This window comes from Camelus bactrianus, chromosome 17, assembly GCF_048773025.1.
Source record: "Camelus bactrianus isolate YW-2024 breed Bactrian camel chromosome 17, ASM4877302v1, whole genome shotgun sequence".
Classification (NCBI taxonomy): Eukaryota; Metazoa; Chordata; class Mammalia; order Artiodactyla; family Camelidae; genus Camelus; species Camelus bactrianus.
In genome coordinates, this window is record NC_133555.1 from 44,883,820 (window position 1) to 44,903,216 (window position 19,397).

General features: G+C 47.9%; 1 protein-coding gene across 2 annotated transcripts in view; it reads left to right on the top strand.

Annotated features, from left to right (window-relative positions):
- Positions 1-11,382, top strand: part of SUSD5 (sushi domain containing 5) — a 32,973-nt gene extending 21,591 nt beyond the window's left edge. For both annotated transcript variants that reach the window (XM_074345337.1, XM_045520139.2), the window contains exon 5: positions 9,313-11,382. In XM_074345337.1, the coding sequence (XP_074201438.1) occupies positions 9,313-10,616 (1,304 nt within the window). In that variant the 3' untranslated portion in view covers positions 10,617-11,382. The remainder of the gene's footprint in view (positions 1-9,312) is intronic.
- The last annotated feature ends 8,015 nt before the right edge of the window (positions 11,383-19,397 follow it).

Genomic DNA, 19,397 nt, shown 5'->3' on the forward strand with positions numbered 1-19,397 from the left:
TCTGGTATTCATTGCTATTTACTGTCCCGAGTGTGAAGACACCGCCCGTTATTTCTGCTGGTGGTCATCTGGCTTGTTCTTGTGTTGTGGCTGTCAGTAATTGTGCAGCCAAGATTGTTCTCGTCCACCTCATTTGGTTTGCATGCAAACACATTTCTCTTGGCTCCTGGGAGTGGAATCACTGCCCATAGGGTAGGTGCGTGTCCAGCTTTCATAAAGGCTGCCGGAGAGTTTTCTAAAGTTGGACCAGTTTCCTCTCCCACCAGCTCTGGTCCAGCCTCCTCACCAACCTTCAGGATGGTGAGGCTTCTTTTTACCTTTTTGCCATTTTGGTGACAACTCTGTGGTGACCTGTCACATCCATTTCTCAACTTGAGCACTTATCACGTGCTAACCGGGTATTAGCATTTCCTCAGTAAAGTGTCTGTCCAGGATTTTTGCCCATTTTTCTAGTCGATTTCAATTGATTATTTACATAATGCAGCATTTCTTTTTTTGCATAAAATTCTCTTAACGTGTTGCAAGTATTCCTTCCCATTCTGTGGCTTCTCTTTTTTCTCTTGGATGTTTTTCAACGAAGAGGGAGATTTTGCTGTTGTTGTCTGTTTCACTATTTCTCAAACCCTCGGTGCACCATTAAAAATTTGTTTTCTAGTGACTGATAGACTAACCTTTTCATAGAATGCAACCAAAATGAATTAATATCAAACTAAAACAAAGATATTGCAAATAGAAATACAATTTTTCATCAAAGTAAACAGACATAAAATTCTCCTATCAAATTGTTACAGAAGCTTCTAAAAACTACCTCACAATGTATCCGCTTGCCTTGCTGCAAACCAGTAACAAAGTTACAGACTGGTCAAGTTCCTGAAGCCCAGGTTGAGCAATCTTCTAGCACTTTCTACCATTGCTGCTGCCAGTTATAACGGATTCACCTGTCTGAGGAAATCAGGCATAAGACCTGGCTTCTGTGTGTTGAATGTTTCACTTCTTCAAAGCCGACTCCCACCCTCCCTGAGATGGCAGTGAGCTGGTTGTGTTTCTGGCGAGGCTGCACCGCCGTGACCCAGCCCCGCCAGCTTGTTTACGGGCCCCAGTAGAATAAGGACTAAATGCAGGTTTTGTGTGTCTGAAATGGTGTTTATTTTCTCACCGCAAGGCAGAGTTGTTGGAGCTTTCAGTTGCCGGGCCGGAATTTTGGTTTCTTCACTTGGGGGAATAGAGAGACCGTTACAGTTCTCATTACTCTGTAGATTTGATATTTAAAGTATCCGTGTCATTCTAAGAAGTCTGTGTTACAAGAATACTGTCTCCAGGTATTTGACTCCCTTTTACACTTATTTTTCCAGTGACTAGGGAACTGCTTCATATCAGAGACAAGTCCTCTTGAGAGAGAGGCCCAAACCAGGGTCTGGAGCTGGACGCATCTGGGTTGGGACCCCAATGTTCCTTGTACGGCTGGCTGGCCGTTCATTCATTCACTCACTCACTCCCTCTCCTGTCATTTGGCAGGGTCCTAGGTACTGTAAATACAGAGTTAAGCCAAACTGTCCCAACCCTAAAGGAACCTCTAGTAACCTGGGTGTCTCAGGGGAGACAGAAAAGCAGTAGGTGAGGTGGGAGGAGGGAAAGCCCGAAATGAGGGGTCTCAGCAGGTGAGATTTTTAAAGGAAGTGCGTGTTTCCAGGTGGAAGAGGTGCTCAAAGAGCTCGAAGGCTGCACAGATCCCGTACATGGATGCAAAAAAGTGTGCACTGGCTTCACAGTAGAGCAAGGTTCGGGCAGCCTTGTGTTCTCTGTGTGTATCTGGGGAGTGGGGTACCTCCCTGCAGGGAGCACAGGAGGGCGTTGGATGAGGACGAGGGTGGGGCGGAGGGGAGGATTCAGGGGTCGAGGAGCTGGCGGGGTTGTTCCATTGGCCTGCTTGCTGCTCTTGTTATTCTAGATGGGAGACACATCACTCAGAACACGACCTGTGACCTGGGCCTTCTCCCTTTCACCCTCCTGCTGATCGAGGAGGGTATTAGGTCCCTCACTGAAGGGATCTAAAGGGATTTGTGAGATGCTGGCGCCTCACTTCCTGGTATGTTATTGACTCCAGCCCCCTTGACAACAGATAATCCAAGGCAGTCCGCAACTTCTGCCGTCTGGGACTTGGCTGGGAAATTGGCCTCTGCCAGCTGGCAACCCTGCTTCTGGAGACAGCAGCTGGTCCTTCTTGAGAGGCACGGCCGTGTGGCTTTAGGACTTGATGGAGACCTGCTGGGCGCAGCCAGGGGCTTGCTAATGTGTGGCCCCAGCTGCCTCACCTCTCCAGGGAGCCCTCGTCTCCTCTGCCCTGGGCCGGGCCACTGACCCTCCCTGGCCATCACGTGACTGTCATGACTCCCACGCGGCTGTGAAGCCTTTAAGATTTTCCACCCCAAGCTTCATGGCTCTGTTTGTACTTTCTGGTCTGTAGTATTAGGAAAGTGAATGACACCAAGCTTGACTTCACACTCCCCACCCTGCCACCTCCGAGTCCGACAACAGACAGCTGTGGAAACAAGACATGTTCCCCGGCTGGGCACAGAGGAAAGAGCTGTCGTAAAGCGTGCCAAACCTACCCCAGGTCATCTCTGTCCTGGGAGTTGCTTTTTGTTTTTGTTCTTTTTTTTTTTTTTTTTTTAACAACTTCCTTGAGGCTTCATTTGCCTACAATAAATGGTACCCATTTCAAACAGAAAAGTCTCTGAGTTGTCACAGGTGGGTCCACCCATAAAACCAGCACCAGAACCAAAGGAGAGAAACTTTCCATCCTCCCCAAATCTTCTAGTGCTCCTTTCTGCAAGGGGAGTTTCACACACTTTATCTCATTTGATCTTCAGAAGTCCGAGAGTAGAAATGGCTAGCCCCAGTTGACAGATGGGAAGACTGAGGTACAGAAAGTTTCCGTGACCTCCTGTGTCACAGCCAGGAAGAAGCAGAGCCAGGATGTAAAACCAGGCACATCTCTTTCCAACATCTGGATCGTGTCTGTGCTTCTCCGGGGGCCTCTAAAAGCATCACTTTGCAAACTAGCTGTTGCCTCCTTAAGTTCCTTCGCTGTTTCCTCTCCTTTCTAAAGCCCTTCCTTTATTTTCCTAAATTAACCTCACTTTCTGGTTTTTTTCTCCATCTTCTAGACTTCCTTCACAGAATACAAGCCAGGGACTGAAACTGAATTTAGAAGTTCCTCGTCCCTGTTGCCATATTTGTTCAGAATCTCATCGAACCTGTGGTTATTCCTGGCTTGTCTGGTTGTCTTTTTCAAAATTACTATTTTTAAAGGCTGTGTAGCCAAGACCAGAGGGAAAAAGAAGGCATGTGTGGGCTTCCAGAAATGTACCAACGTGAGAGATGAAAAGTGGCAGCGTTGGGAGAGCCAGGGTCCTGGGCTCCGTGCTGTAGACTTGGGCCCCTTGACCACATGAGCCCCTGATAAAGGCAGGCAGCTCTTGAACAAGCCCTCTCATTTCACTCCTGAGTTGTACTGACCCGTCGTCTTCTGTTCTCCTAAAGTAACGGTTAAGTATGAACATGCAGGGAGTGACCTGATCTTTGCCAAGAGAGCCCACGGAGTTTACGTTTCCTGGACCCATTGGCCTAAATCAGAAGGCCCTGTTGTGGTGCCAGCCCGGGTTTCGGGGGGCAGGGCTGGAGGGCCCCGGGTTTGATGGAGGAGAGCACAGACTCAGGAGGGCAGAGGGAGGTGAGAGAACAGCGCGCCAGCAGGCACAGGGCGGGGCTCCACGGCAGAACGTAAGTGGAGGCTGAAACGCGGCGAGTAGCAACCCTGACTGTCCCTCAGGAGGGGATAAACGGTCTTGGGAGACTTTCTCATGAGTAGACGCTTTGTCAACAGTGGGTGTCTTTGTCTTCATTTGAGGTTTTGGTGAAACTGTGACTTAGAACCTGTTTCTGAGCCAGACCTCGACTGACCCGCCAACCTGGGCAGACAGGGAGCCTGGCTCGGGGCCCTGGGCTGCCGTCCAGGGATGCTCTGGGCTCCGGGAGCTCAGGAGGCAGAACTTCCAGACAGACACACAGACACACAGAGCTCAGACTGACCACAGGGCCCGGGTCAAGGCAGGCCAACCAGAGCAGGAGTGGGTCAACCTTCCCCAAACTCTCAGCTCTCACATTCTGCACTAGGGCCAGTGTTTCCTGCATGAGAAGGGGTGAGGGGTGAACAAAGCTCACATCCTGCCCATATTCCAGGTGCCTTTCAATTTCATGACATATTTAAGTTCCTGGGCTGGGTTACACGGGACGAGGGATTTAGCAGACATTGCTTATGCCCAGTCCTGGGACTAAGGTTTTCTACCGTTCTTTGCTACTGTTACAAGTCCAATAATGCCCTGGCTGATGGACTTCAGACTGAATCAAGCTTGATTGACACGGGCTTCCACCACTCACTCATTCATTTCCTCTCTCACTCATTTATTCATTCAACAAACATTCCCAGAATGTCTACTATGTGCCAAGCACCATGCTGTGTGCCAGAGGTAGAAAGGCAGAGAAGACATGTCCCTGTTCTCAGAGTTCCTGGGCTGGGGGGAGCTGTGCGGTGCCAGCAGAGTGGCGTGCCCAGTACGGGGTCACCATGAGCACAGATGTGGGCTGTTCCCACAGTCCCCGTGAGTAACAAGTACTCCCAAGTGAGACCAGCAACGTCTAGATTGGTTTTAGCCTGTCCATATAAGGGTGAGAAGTGTCTCGAAAATATTCCAAGCCAGTCCCCATATCATAAATATTTCGTTTTACAACGGGCAGCCCATATTCTAGTATTTCTCATGCTAGTTAATAGCCATCTTCTCACCAACAGAAAGCCATTTCAGATCTTCAAGGTCCTAATTAGCAAAGTAATGGTTTTGATCAAGATACAGATAATAGATGTACTTGAAGTAGCCACATCTAGAGGATGAATTTCCTGAGGAGAATCTTTTCCCCTGGATGGTTAATCAGAAATGCCAGCAGCAACTGGTTTACCACGTAATGTAAGTGACGCACGCATAGCATCATAACATGGATGTGGTCTACAGAGGTCAGGTAGGTCAGATTTCTTAAGCATGTTTTTCAGATACATTTTCTTACCTTTTTGTCTACTTACACTCTCTTTGTTGAGGAGAGAGACGGTTAAAACACCCCTCTATGATCATAAATGTATTGATTTCTCCTTTCAGTTGATATATTTTGGATTCCTGTATTTTGAGGCTGTGTTAAGTATATACAGATTTAGAATTTAATATCTTCCTGGTAAACTGAAACATTTCAGTTTAGCTCCAGTAAATGTGTTTTGCTGTAAAGTCTTTGCTGGTTAGTCTTTATATGGCACTTCGTTTCATTCTTTTACTTTCAACTTCCCTGTATACTTACAATTAAAGTGTATCTCTTAAAAGCACCATGTAACCAATTGGATATTAATCTATTTTACATGTAAGCAGGTTTAAAGTTACTGTCTTTTTGTTTTCTCTCTGTCCCACCTGTTTTTTGTTCTTTATTCTGCTCTCCTGCATTCTTTTGGAGAGACTAAGCATTTTAAAAATGATTACGTTTACTCCTGGTCTTATATTCTAATACATTCTGTTACTCTTCTTTTGGTGGTTACTCTGTAAATTATAACAGGCACCTTTGACTTATCAACATCTAATATAAATTAGTACTTTTTACCACTTCCTGGACAATTTAAACACTTTCTTTACCTCCTCTCATTTCCTATGCTCTTGTCAAGTGTTTTGAATAATCAGTGTGTGTATTTGCTTTAGGAAGGCGATGTTCACTTAGGCTTGTCCCCCGACCCTTGTATTTACTGTTTCATTGCTCTGTCCTCCGGCATCTCTGAGCTTCCTCGAGGAGATTTTTCAGAGTTAAGAATTCCAAGTTAGTATTTCTTTTCTTCTAACACTTTGAAGACATTATCCTACTGTCTTCTGGCTTTCATTGCTTCTTTGTGTGTGTGTGTGTGTGTGTGTGTGTGTGTGTGTGTGTGTGTGCGCGCGCAAACTGAAGTAGAGTCAGTTTACAATGTGTTGTTGTTTCTTTTGAAAGTCAGCTCTGCATCTCACTGTTGCTTGTTTTTGAAGGTTATATGTCTGCTTTCTCTGGCTGTTTTTAACTTTTTCTCCGTCTTTGGTTTTTAAGTTTTAATTTGGTGTGCCTCTGTGTCATTTTCTATGAATTTACTCTGCTTGAGGTTTGCAATGTCTCCATCTCTCTCAGTTTTGTAAACTTCTCAGTCTGTTCTGTTCCTTGCAGTTTCTAATTTAGTTATCAGTTCTGTTGTGACGTTCCATTGGTCCTCAGTTTGATTCCTGAAGTTTAAAATCACCCTTTCATTCTGTTATCCTGTTACCTCGCCTTTGAGCTTTTGTTTTATTGCACTCGTTCTCATTAAGTCCTGTAAGTGTGAAGCAATTGTAAGAAATGCATTCTGTTCCTTGAATTATTATTTCTTCCAAGTTGGTTTCCTTGCCTTTTACATGCATCTTCCTTTCACCCAGAAGAGGGAAAAGCAGCTGAAAGGGGACAATTCAGCTGAAGTGGCCTGTAGTTTTGATTTTGTGTGTCTGTCTGTTTGTTTTTAAATATCTGGGCTCCGCTTTCTCTTCGGAAACGATGTTAAATGTCCTGTATCAAGGTTCCCTTCACCTGCGCACCGTGAAGTCCCAGCATTGTGGATCCCATCAGGAAGACTCAGCCCTGCTGGTTACTGGTCTGTCTCTCCCCCCACGTTGCATCTCCCTGGGATTTGACACCCAGGACAGTGTTTGCGGGGTGAGGTCGGGTTAGGAGCTGCACCATGCTGCCCTTTTCTGTTCTGCTCCAGAACCTTCTGTTACTCTTCTCGGTAATTAGTTTTTGAGATTTATCACCGTACATTATGCCCCTTTCCATGTGTGATTATTACTGGTAAAAATTTGTTTTCCTAATGTTAGTTACCTTAAAATTCCTATTCAGCAAGCCTAGTGGTGTGTGTGAGCATGTTTTTTAAAATTTATAGTGGACTTTCCTTATTATAATATGAAGGGGGGATAGAAACTATGTGATGCAGTTTCAGCTGGAGCGCTTACATATTTTCAAGTGTGGCATGTGATCTACCTGGTGATAAAGTGACTTGTGCTTACATCCCCTAAGAACAGCCTCCAGGGGTCTGGCGTGCCTAGGATGAAGCAGAAGAAAGAGAAAGCAGAACTGGGGGAGGGGCAGTCAGAGGAGCAAAGCACACGTGGAACTGGAGCCGATGGAACCGGAACACGCGGTGTCAGGAGGAGAGACAGGGAAAAAGCCACGCAGAAGTTCCAGGGACTTGTCAAGGCCCTAGAGGGTTTCTGAGTATCCCTCACTCCCACTTCTTTTTACCTGTGGGCTACGCGGGTGGAATTCTGTTCACCCAGGGCCATGTCCGTCTTGGCATCTGCTTGGGGTTATAAGGAGCTGGCCTGGGAGGACAGCAGGGCACCGCTCCCACTCCACTGCCCACCTCCACTCGGGCTCCCGGCTGGCTTTCCCTCCAGCAAATCTGTGTGCAAATATTCATTCCTTTAGCTTATTCATACCCAACGGTTCTCCGTTGATGACCTGAAAGAAAATGAATGCAGAGTCAGAATTTAACAAGAATTGACCAGAGTTCCACGGAACCACTTGTGGGCGTTTGACAGTTTGGTGTCTCGGGGCTGCAATGAGGCAGCAAAGAAACACGCCCCAGGAAAACACCGGGTGGTGGGAGGCCTTCTGCTGCAGGCTGCGTGTGAGGTAATGGCCTGCGATTTCCAGCGGCTGAAAGCTTCTCGAGGAAAAACGGTCTTGGAGAGACCCGCTTCCTGCCTTCCCCACCGTGAAAGGGGACTGTGTTCTAGCTGAGAACACAGGCACATTCATCCTGGAGAGCAGAACTTCTGGGAGACAACTGGCACATGTATATTGTTTTGCAAAAATAATCATTTCCTCTGCAGTGCTGCAGAAGAGTCTTTTTTAATTAAAAAAGTTTTTGTTGTGTAGCAGCTCTGCAGTCAATGGCCATTGGAGGTGTGTCCAGGTTTGGGTTGTTATGAACATGGTTGTGTGTCTTTGGTGCCCACGTGCAGACCTAGGAGTGGAATCGCTTTGCTCTGGGGCATCGGCGGGGCCACACTTCCTTGTTAACACCAGAGACTGTCGGTCTATTTAATTTTGGCCATTCTGGTGCTATGTAATGACGTCTCATTATGGCTGTGATTAGCATTTCTCTCTGACGAATGAGGTTGGCCATCTTTCTTTGTGTTTAACGACTAGGTACCTTTTTGTCTGTGTGATGTGCTGATTCAGGTATCTTGCCAACTCTTCTGTGGTTTGTCTGCCTATTTATTATTGATTTGTAGGAGTTCTTTCTAAATTCTGGAGGTAATTTGTGTTGCAATTATCTTCAACGCTGTGGCTTCCATTTTAATTCTCTTTCATGGTGGCTTTGGATGAACAGAAGTTCTTAAAGCTAATGTAATTCAATTATCTTTGTGCCAATATCACACACAGTCTTAAAAATCACTCCAGCTTTACAGTAAACCTTGAAACCTTGCGTTGTACATCCTCCAGCTTTTCTCTCCTTTTTCACGATTGCCTTGTCTATTCCTGGGCCTTTGCATTTCAATACATTTTAGCATCAGCTTGTCAATGTCTGAGATACTTACTAGGATTGTGTTAAATCAACATAGATCAATTTGGGCAGGATTGACAACTCGACAATTTTGAGCCTTCCGTTATACAATCATGGGATAGCTCTTCATTATTTAGGTTTTCGTTAATTTTTTTTTTTTTTTAATGCAGGTACTGGGGATGGAACCCAGGACCTCATGCATGCTAAGCACGCACTCTACCACTGAGCTATTTCCCTCCACCCCACTCCCCGCCCCAGGTCTTATTTAGTTTTGCTCAGCAATCCTTTCTACCATTCCATGTAGAAATCTTGCACCTCTCTTGTTACATTTATTCCTAGAAGTTTGATTTTTTTTTTTTTATGCTATGGCTAATGGCATCTTTTAAAATTTTTGTTTTCTGTTTATTGTTGGTGTATAGAAATACAGCTGATGTTGTATATTGACTGTCCTTGCCCCAGTGTCCTTGATAAACTCACATGTTAATTGTAACCATTTGTATTGTAGGTTCTTTGCATTTATGTGTGATGCAGTCATAGCCTCTGGGAATAACAGTTTTATTTCTTTTGTTCCAGTCCTTGTGCTTTATATTTCCCTTTCCTCTGTTCCACACTGGCTCTGGGACCTGGGACCTAATGAGGTTTTCCCTCTTTCCTTCCAGACGAGCCTGAGGCACACATTGACTATGAAGACAATTTTCCGGACGACAGATCTGTGCTGTTCAGAGAGCTCATGGAAGATTCCCGGACGGAGGCAGAGGAGGACAGGGATCCGGGAGCAGCCCCTGAGGCGGCTCCGAAACAGGACCGCCTGGTCTCCATTTCTGTGGGGAGACTACCCCCAGCCAGGGACACAGCCTCTGCGCCAACTACAGGCTGGCCCAGCGCTGGGAGCAGCGCCCCCACAGACCTGCCGGAATCCCCGCGCAACCAGAAGTTCTTGTTCTGGTTTCCCGCTGAGACCTTCCACGAGCCTGAGTTGGAGCAGGAGACGGAGGAGGACACCAAAGAGCAGTTTCCTGGTGGAGACAAGCTCAGGGGCAGAACCCCGGCCCCAGCGGAGCCTGAGACCAGGGTCCCCTACAGCGGCACTGATGGTCCCTCGGGGACCTTTGTGGGCAGGAATGACAGCAAGGTAGGTGACCCAGTGGTGAGCAGCAGCGATGGGTCCTGGTTAGATGGCTACCCCGTGACCGATGGGGCTTGGAGGAAGACGGAGGCAGAGGAAGAGGAAGAAGAGGAAGATGAGGACAAGGGGGATGGATCAGTTGGGCTGGAAGAAAGCATCCTGGTTACTCCCAATCAGCCTGTTCTTGTGGAAGTTAAGAAGCTCATGGGTACCACCCTCACACCAAGCGAGGACATGACCCGTAGTTCAGTTCTTCCAACTCAAACACTAGACGTAGAAGCTTTGGCTCTCAGACCCATGAATGTGTCTGAAACTGAGGGTCCCAGCAAGGAGGACGGTGACTTGACTAGGTACGGGTCAACCGTCCCTTGGAGATTTGCCACTGAGAGGTCCCCTATGGCCACCCTACCCCATGAACTCACCAGCTCCGCCCTGGAGACAGCAACCACCGCTGTCCCGAAGACACCCAACCGCATTCCCCCAACTGTCATGGCGGCCCCCCAGACTCCAGTGGCAACCACTGCCCCTGGGGCCCGGGACACCTTCCCATACCTGCTGTCCGAGGACTTCTTGGGACAGGAAGACCCCGGGCCAGAGGCAAGTGAGGACCTCCTTCCAACCCTGGAGCCCTGTGTCGGGGATGAGTGTCCCAGCCTCAGCAGAGGCCCCATCATTGCCACCATCGTCACCGTCCTGTGTCTGCTGCTGTTCCTGGCGGGCGTGGGGGCCGTGTGGGGCCACCGCAGGTGCCAGCACAAGAGCTCCGTGTACAAGCTGAACGGCGGCCCGCGGCAGGCTCGGCACTACCACCAGCAGATCGAGATGGAGAAGGTCTAGCCAGCTGGGCTGGGCGCCCCCAGAGCCACTGGGGAGGAGAAGAAACTGTGACACGTCCCCTTGAGAAACACAGATGGTTCACAAGAGCAGGAAACGGGGAGTGAGGCTCATCCTCTTTGTCTCAGGTCTTTGTTTAAGAGGCTGAGAAGCGTCTCCCGAGGCCCCCGGCAGGGCAGGGAGGCTTCGGTGGCATCATCACACATGTCAGTATCTCCCCGACCATCTGCCCTGCGACCCGTGGCGCTCATCCCAGCCCGAGCTTGGCTCTAATTCCAGCCTGAGGTCGACACTCACTTCTGTTGTCTACTTTGCTTTTTTTTTTTTTTTTTTTAAGACAGAAAATGACTGACTCCATGACCTGAAATTGTTGAAGTAGGCGTGACACACGGAGCATCAGAGAGCAGTGTTATGAGGATGTAGATATTTCATTGTTGGGAGTGGCCGAGAGAAGAATAATGGATTATTGCCTTTTAGTGTCACGATGTTGCTGTGGGCAAACGAGCCAAAGACCAGGACACAGTCTAGACGAGATTTCTTTTTAACTGTTTGTTGAAATTGGAAAGAACTGAAGGCTGACATTTTGTTGGGGGAAGGGGACGTGGGACACATGTCCACCCCTTTCCTGATATTCTGCGAGACGGCCCATCATTTTTTTTTTAAAGACAAGGTTAGCTTTGTCCCGGCAGGCACCGTTTCCTCAGAAGCAGCGGCCTGGTTGTCTTAGACCAGTCTGTGCCTAGGAGTGCCTTAGAGTTTTTGCCAGGACTAACAAAACTCAGTCCTTGGTTTCCTTTCTCAGGATTAACCATTTCCCTGAACTCCCAGGAGGAGGGACAACATAGGAGGGAAAAACAATGTTTTAAGAGGGCCAAGCTCTAGGATATCAAGCATGGGTACTTACTTGATGCAGAAGCAGAGGAATTAAAAAGGAATGTGAAATGACGTGCCGATCGGTAAGTGCTGTGGAAATAGCCTGAGTGCAGGGTGGACTCACCCTGGCCATTGGGAGACCTGGCTTATGGTGGCCAGCAAGGCCTGTTCGGGACAGTAGTTTTCCAAGCGTGCTCCTCAGACCAGTGACACCAACATCATCTGGGAACTTGCTGGAGATGCAAATTCTCTGGTTCCACCCCAGACAAAGCAGAGGCCCTGGGGGTGGGGCCAGCGCTCTGTGTTTGAACCAGCCCTCTAGGTGACTCTGACACGCACTCAAGATTGAGAACCACTGGTTTATGGCAACAAAGTTTGAGCTTGGAGGCCGCCTGAGGCCCTGGAGGCACAGATGAGCAACACCTGGGGTCTGTCCTGCATCGACGTCAGGGATGCTGTGCCCGAGGCGCCAGTTAAGGCTGCCGAAATACCATCTCCAGTGGTCTCCCATGTGTCGGCCCAGAAACAAAACACACTCTGTTTGCCCAGTGTGAATCGCCTTCTTAACAATAGTTTTCAGTGGTAAAGAGGGATGGAGGCAACACATTGATTTTGAGACACTAGGAGTCTAAGTGTCCCGATTTACAATGGAAAAACTGCGTTAGTGGTGTTTTACCGAAAGAAAAAGAGACTTCCCACATGTTTTGTACCCGGCCACTTTTTGGGGGCGGGGGGGGCGCAAGCTTTGGAAAAATAAGCTCAATAGTGCAAAGACAGTCCAGCATAGTCAAAGAGCTCAGTCCCCATTTCTGAGTAAATGAAGGCGGGAGGGCACTAATGGAATACCCATGCGTCTGACGAAAACCTAGAACAACAGGAACGAAATGCTTTCTATGCGTAACCAAAGCCAAACACAACAAAAGAAAAGCCAGAGAGTGTATATATTTATGACTAGATACTTTTCTAATCTAGAACAAGGTAACTTTCCTCCCTTTAGAAATAACCTGCAACATAACCTCCATTTCAACATCGGGGGTCATGTCATTCAACTGTTACATAATAACCCAGGAACGCTGACTTAATATCAACACAAAAATAGGTAATATTAATACAAATGTATTCATAAATGTGTTACAAATACATTAGTACATGGAAATGTGGTATTTGGTAGAAATGCTAAATAAACCTGACACACCCGTTTTTAAGATTTTACTGATTTGGTGTTACCTAAACTAATGTTAGAGGATCTAAAAATACACATAGAAAGGGAATGATTAAAACACTGTAAACTTAAACTGTATGTTGTTATGCATGTTTTGAGACAGGTAAATGTTTCATGCTCATGAAAATTTGTGGGGAGATCCATTAACACAAAGCTTCTGAGATATTTAAAATAAATATTTCCCCAAACAGTTACTTAGTGTATTTTATATCAGAGTTATGTCACAATAGTTCTTTCTGAAAGAAAAAAAAAAAAAAAAAAGATCCTCTAGTAATTTTGAAAATAATGTCTTAACACTTGCTGTATCTAAGACCACCCTTTCTAAGCCTCAGTCTCAGCCACGTTGCCTCCTGCAGCAGGATTTCAGGGGCGTCTGCAGAGCTCCTCCCCCTCCCTCTACCTTCCTCCCACAACCAGAGACCATGCCTCCCACTACAACAAAAAAACCCAGGACCTTGCTGCTCAAAATGTGGTTCCCAGGCCAGCAGCACAGACACCATGTAGGAATGTTAGAAATGCAGAATCCTAAATCATCACTTCAGACTAGTCTACAAAGCTACAGTAATCAGAACAGTATGGTATTGGCATAAAACCAGACACAGGTCAACGGAACAAGATAGAAAGTCCAGAGATAAACCCACGCACTCAATTAATCTACAACAAAGGAGGCAGGAATACACAATGGAGAGAGGACAGTCTCTTCAGTAAGTGGTGCTGGGAAAACTGGACAGTTACCTGTAAAAGACCAAAATTAGAACATTTTCTAACACCTTATACAAAAATAAACTCAAAATGGATTAAAGACCTAAATGTAAGACCAGATACTATAAAACTCTTAGAGGAACACATAGGCAGAACACTCTTTGACATTAATCACAGCAATATTTTGTTTGAACCAGCTGCTGGAGTAACGGAAATAAAAGCAAAAATAAACAAATGGGAGCTAATTAAATTTCAAAGTTTTTGCACAGCTAAGGATACCATAAACAAAACAAAAAGACAACCTACAGAATGGGAGAAAATATTTGCAAATGATGTGACCGACAAGGGACTAACTTCCAAAATATACAAACAGCTCATACAGCTTAATATCAAAAAAGCAACCCAATCAAAAAGTAGGCAGAAGACCTAAACAGACATTTCTTCAAAGAAGACATACGGATGGCCAACAGGCACATGAAAAGATGCTCAACATCACTGATCGTTAGAGAAATGCAAATCAAAACTACAAAGAGATAACACCTCACACCAGTCAGAATGGCCATCATTCAAAAGTCTGCAAACAATAAATGCTGGAGAGGGTGTGGAGAAAAGGGAACCCTCCTACACTGCTGGTAGGAATGTAAATTGGTGCAGCCACTATGGAGAACAGTATGGAGGTTCCTTAAAAAACTAAAAATAAACTTACCATGCAATCCAGCAATCCCACTCCTCGGCATTTATCTGGAGAAAAATATAATTTGAAAAGACGCATGTTTCCCAGTGTTCATAGCAGCACTATTTACAATGGCCAAGACATGGAAACAACCTAAATGCCCATCAACAGATAACTGGATAAAGATGTGGTATCTATATGGAATACTACTCAGCCATAAAAAAGAATAAAATAATACCATTTGCAGCAACATGGATGGACCTGGAGATCGTCATTCTAAGTGAAGTAAGCCAGAAAGAGAAAGAAAAATGTCATGTAATGTCACTTATATGTGGAATCTAAAAAAAAAGTGAACTAAAAAAATGAACTTATTTACAGAACAGAAACAGACTCACAGACATAGAGAGCAGACTCATGGTTACCAGGAGGGGAAGAGAGTGGGAAGGGATAAACTGGGAATTCAAATTTTGCATCTCTTGGGGAGTGATGGAAATGTTAGGTATATTGATTGTGGCAGTGGTTTCATTGGTGTAGAGATCTATCAAAATTCAAATTGTACATCTGAAATATGTATAGTTTACTGTACAGGAATCATACTATAATAAAGTTGTTTAAAAAATAAGAAACTAAGAACACCAAAAAATGCATAATCTCAGGCCCCACCCCAGACCTGCTAAATCAGACTCTGCATTTGCCAAGATGCCGGTGACAGGCAGGCATGGTCAAGTGTGAGAAGCACCAGCCCAAGAGACCAGAGCCGATTGCCTCCCTCTCCTAAAGAATGGGACAGTCAGAGAGAGCACAGCCACTGTCCAGCCATGGCCTGCAGGAGGCAAAGATTTTAAAGACCTAGACCTCGTCTCTCACCCTGCAGTCTCTTAGCAGCAAGTCCCGGTGGTCAGTGGCCAAGGCCCAGGCATTGTCCACCATCGGGGTCAGGCCCCTGGGGCTCAGGGCAAGGTGGAAAAGGGATCTGGAGAGGCGAGTGAAGAAATCCAGCTCAGGGACGGTCAGTACCCATCCCATCTGCCTCATGTCCCGCTTTACCTCTGCAGACACCACGCATGACTCCTCCCGAGCCACCCAGTGTGGTGGACACTTTTGGTGCCCCGCTAGGTCCCCTTCACTTGCCAGGTGAACCCATCCTCCTACGGCCCTGTTGGCTGCTTAAATGCCCATAGATGCATAAGTGTATCCTTCTTACCCAGAGAATTGTCCTCAGCCTAATGGGAGGCCCCTCACCTAGGAGTTGGTCCCCCACCCCACCCATCCAGCAGCCTTCATGCAGCAATGACTCACCGACACAGGCATACAGAAGGCTGGCCTCCCTGCCTCCAGGTGAGAGAGCTCTCATGGGATCAGGTTGAGGCTGGTCTCCAACAAGACCACACCCCTGCCGGTTCCTGCCTCCCTGTGCCCTTCTCCTGAGAGCACTCCATCACTTGAGAGACGCTTTGCTTCAAGGGATCTGGACCTAACAAGTCCAGTGACATGCAGACTCATACTCCCCACTCCACCACTCCAGCTCAGCCCAAGCTTTCCCACTGTATCCTCTGGAATTTGTGGGTAACACCAACAGAATCCCTGGGTCCTCCCCATCCTCTTCAAAGAGCTGATGTGTGAACTCTCCGTGCTGTAGCTCTGGCAATGCCCTGGGTGGTCCCTCACCCTTTCCACCTGCCTCCTTCTACACTTGTCTTTCTCTTTGCTGGTCCTTGGGTGACAGGCATGGAGCATGGCAGCCATTGGCAGTCATGCCTGGAGGCTTTTGGTCCTTGTTTGAAACAGTACATACTTTGTAAATACTTTGTCACTTCTCAGACTTTGGCGGCAAGAGACCAGCTCATCAGATCCCAAGCAAGCCCTGCATTCCAAATGTTTCCCCTAGTGGGATCCCAGGTCTCTGAAAGAGAACCTTCCTGGGGAAAAGGAATGAGCCTCCAACTCCTGAGGGCCGTGGGCCCGCTCCTGGCTGGGCAGGATCCCTGCTCTGCATGAGGACCAATAGTCACGGGGTGAGGACTCTGCTTTGCCTGATGCACAGCAGAAACCTCACTGACCTGAGAAAACAGCTCATTACAACACACGTCCTCGAATGGCGGTGTGGTTAATTTAAGACAGTCCCACTCAGCGGACAGAGAAAACAGTAAAGGAGAAACAAAAGAAAACATTTAACATGATTTTTTTTTAAATTTTGTTTTCAACAGTTTTCCAAGTTGTAATTTCCCAGAGTAAGGCTGTCACCCACTGTCCCGACCCAAGGAGGGGAGGTGGGAAGGACCAGGGCAATGACGTTTGTCATTTGGCCCACCGACCACCACCCGAAAGCGGCACATCTTGAACCTGTTGGCCAGATTGCTTCATTTCTTCCCATTCTTTTCTTGTAAAATGAGGCACCATTATCTTAGCTCACTCATTCATTCAACAAGCCACCAAAGCCAGATACTGGGAGAGGGGTGGGGGCATAGGACTGGGGCGTGGAGAAGATTCTGGTCCGGAACAGACCACAGCCCCCAAGACCCTTATTCCCAGGGTAGGAGTGGGTCAGGGAGGGCAAAGCTGGGCTGTCCTGGTGTCCTCCCTCCCAGGGAGGTGCTACGGGGATGGGGCGCGGAAGAGCCCTGCCCGGGCTGCGGGCACAGGAAGTCCAACGCACAAAACCTCTGCCTGAGGCGTCTTTAAGGACCCTTCCCTTCCCATCCCCCGCCCTTGTATACAGTTTAAACCCTCCACACTGGGTCATTCAAGACTGGAGTCCCCAGAAAAAAGAAGTCGCTGTTTGGGGGATGGCAGACGATCAACAGCTGAGACAGCTGCGATGAAGGATTAGTGGTGGGTTTTTCTCGGAGGCTTGCTACAAATGTTGCTGCTGTGCGTGTGCAAACACTATTAAACGAGAATGTTTTCGCTGGCTCCCATCCACCTTCTCCCCACAGTTTAAGTATTGAAATTTTTTTTCCCCTAAACTGAAGGAGCTCCGGTGTGCAGCTCACGTTGAAAACTTAAAAAAAGGTATTTCCATAAATGTTGGCAGAAACCGGCTGCTGTTTATTCCAACCGCCGTCATAATAAACCCTTTCCCAGTGACAATCTAACAAATCATTTTCTGTTTGCCACTGAGTTTTGCTTCAATCACATTTTTGTGCTCTTCAAATTCCCTTTAGTAGGAACTCCTAAAAGCCACGTTTCCTAAGGCAGCCTTTGTGGACAACGGAGCCAAGGGGTTCGCCTGGATCCCAGGGGCAGGAGTTAGTCTCAGACTCAAAGAGAGATCAGTGTGGAAAACATTGGTATCCGCAACATTTCAATTAGTTGCTTTTAAACCCGTATGTACACACAAACCTTCCCTCAGCCCTTCGCTGCTAAGGTAAAATCTGAGCATTAACAGGTACAGGTAGGCCCTCTCCGGTGGGGCCCCTGCCCGGGCTGCCGAGAGGCAGTGGGGCTGCACCCAGCTCCTTGCCCCACGGCAGGCAGCCTCCCAGGCTCAGGGACCAGCCAGAGGGACCTGCCAGTAACTGCTGGGCTACGTGCAGGTGGGTCACAGGGCAAACGAGGGATCTCAGGCTGGGCTTGGAGACCCCCAAAAGCTTACAGAGGCGCCTGTGTTCTCAAAAGACAGGCCAGACACATGCTGAGCCCATAAGGTCTCCACCCAGGACTCTTCTAGGCTCTTCCAAGAAACACGCTCAGGGAGGCACTGGGTTGGGGTCACCGGGTGCAGCCTGCACGCTGGGGTTTCATGGTAGGTTTGGAGGAATCAACCCATCTTTTTTTTTTTTTTTTTAAGATGGGTTTGGTTTTCTTTGAAATAAAAACTTAGTAACTGGATTCCACAGCCTTCAATCCAAGCAAAGGGCTGACAATGTTGATCGTACTGTCCCCAGGGTTTCTCCCCCGGGGACATTGCTAGGAGGGGGGTGGAGGCACTTTTTAATCCCCAGTTGAAAGAGGCCAACTTCAGAGAGCGGTTGGGAACCCCTGCTCACCACCACGCAGCCCTGTGCGGGCCATCGTCACCCACACGCCACTCACCCTAGGCTCCAAGGGAGAGGACCAAAGGGAAGTTCTGCAGGGCACAGAGAAGTGGAGAGAGTCCTGGCCTGTGACCCACTCCCCCACTGACTTCAAAAGGAAGGTTCTCTGGTGGAGGAGAGGGTGGGGCGAGGGATGCAGGGAGAACCCAGCATCCCATGGGCGGCAGCCATCTAGGGTCTGACTCATGGCTGGGTGGGAGGGCTGCTACAGACACACACAAAGGCAGCCGTCCATCATCCAATGACCCGTGCAGACCGCTGGCATGGCAAATTCAGCCAAAGCCTGGGGAGTGGGTGATGGTCTTGAGCTGGGTTCCTCAAGGGAAAGCCTGACATGAGGAATTTTGTGCAGGGAAAAGAGGATATGCTCGCAGGAGAAAGGGAATGAAGGGAGTAGCACAGTGCAGGAGGAGAAGCAGGGGACATCTGAGTCCCCAGAGGTTAGAACAGTGAGATGGGATAAAGGAAGCTTTGAAAAGCAACACCACCTGAGTTTTCCACCCTTAGGGAGTCACCATTACACTAAAGACCCCGAAGTCTACCTCCTTGTATTCCTCTCCAAGCTGCGGTGGGAAAAACCCTGTCTCCTGCAGTCGTCTCAGGAGGGTCCCAGCCAGACTGAGTGGCAGGGAATAGGGTTGAATAAAGAAAGCCCAGACTTCAGAGCATCACTCCCTCCTGGTTTTCTCCAACCTCAAAGGTGGCTCCTTCTGTCTCTTTGGTGTGTTTCTCATTTCCCAGGGGGTCCCAGGGCTCTGTCCTTGGTAACACCCTCCTCCTTTTTTTTTGCTTCTCAATATACACAAACCACCTGAGGACTCCATCCAGCCTCGTGGCTCTAAAGACCACTTACATTTAGTAGGGGGAGCTGTGGCTCTCCTCCTGGACCCCTTCAGGGCCAGTCACCCCCACCTCTCACCCTGCCTGTTGGCTGCCAGGAACCCGCAGTCACCTTTCCAGAGAACTGCCCTCCTGACCAAGCTCTCTGCCTTCAAAGGTACACCCTGCCCCCGAAAGGACCTCCTGCAGCCAATACCTGACTGATGAAGGCTGTCACGAGATTCTCTGACAGGAACCCCCACAAAAAACCACATGCATTTGGACCCCTGACTCAGGCTCTGCTAACAACCTGAGAGAACTCCAGTTTCACTTGCAGCCTGCACCCACCCACCCATCCTCCCCACTTCAGTAAACGGCAACTCCACCCTTCCCAAAACCTCGAGGTCGCCATCAGCCTGTCTCTTTTCTCTTACACTCTACATCCAATCTCTCAGCAA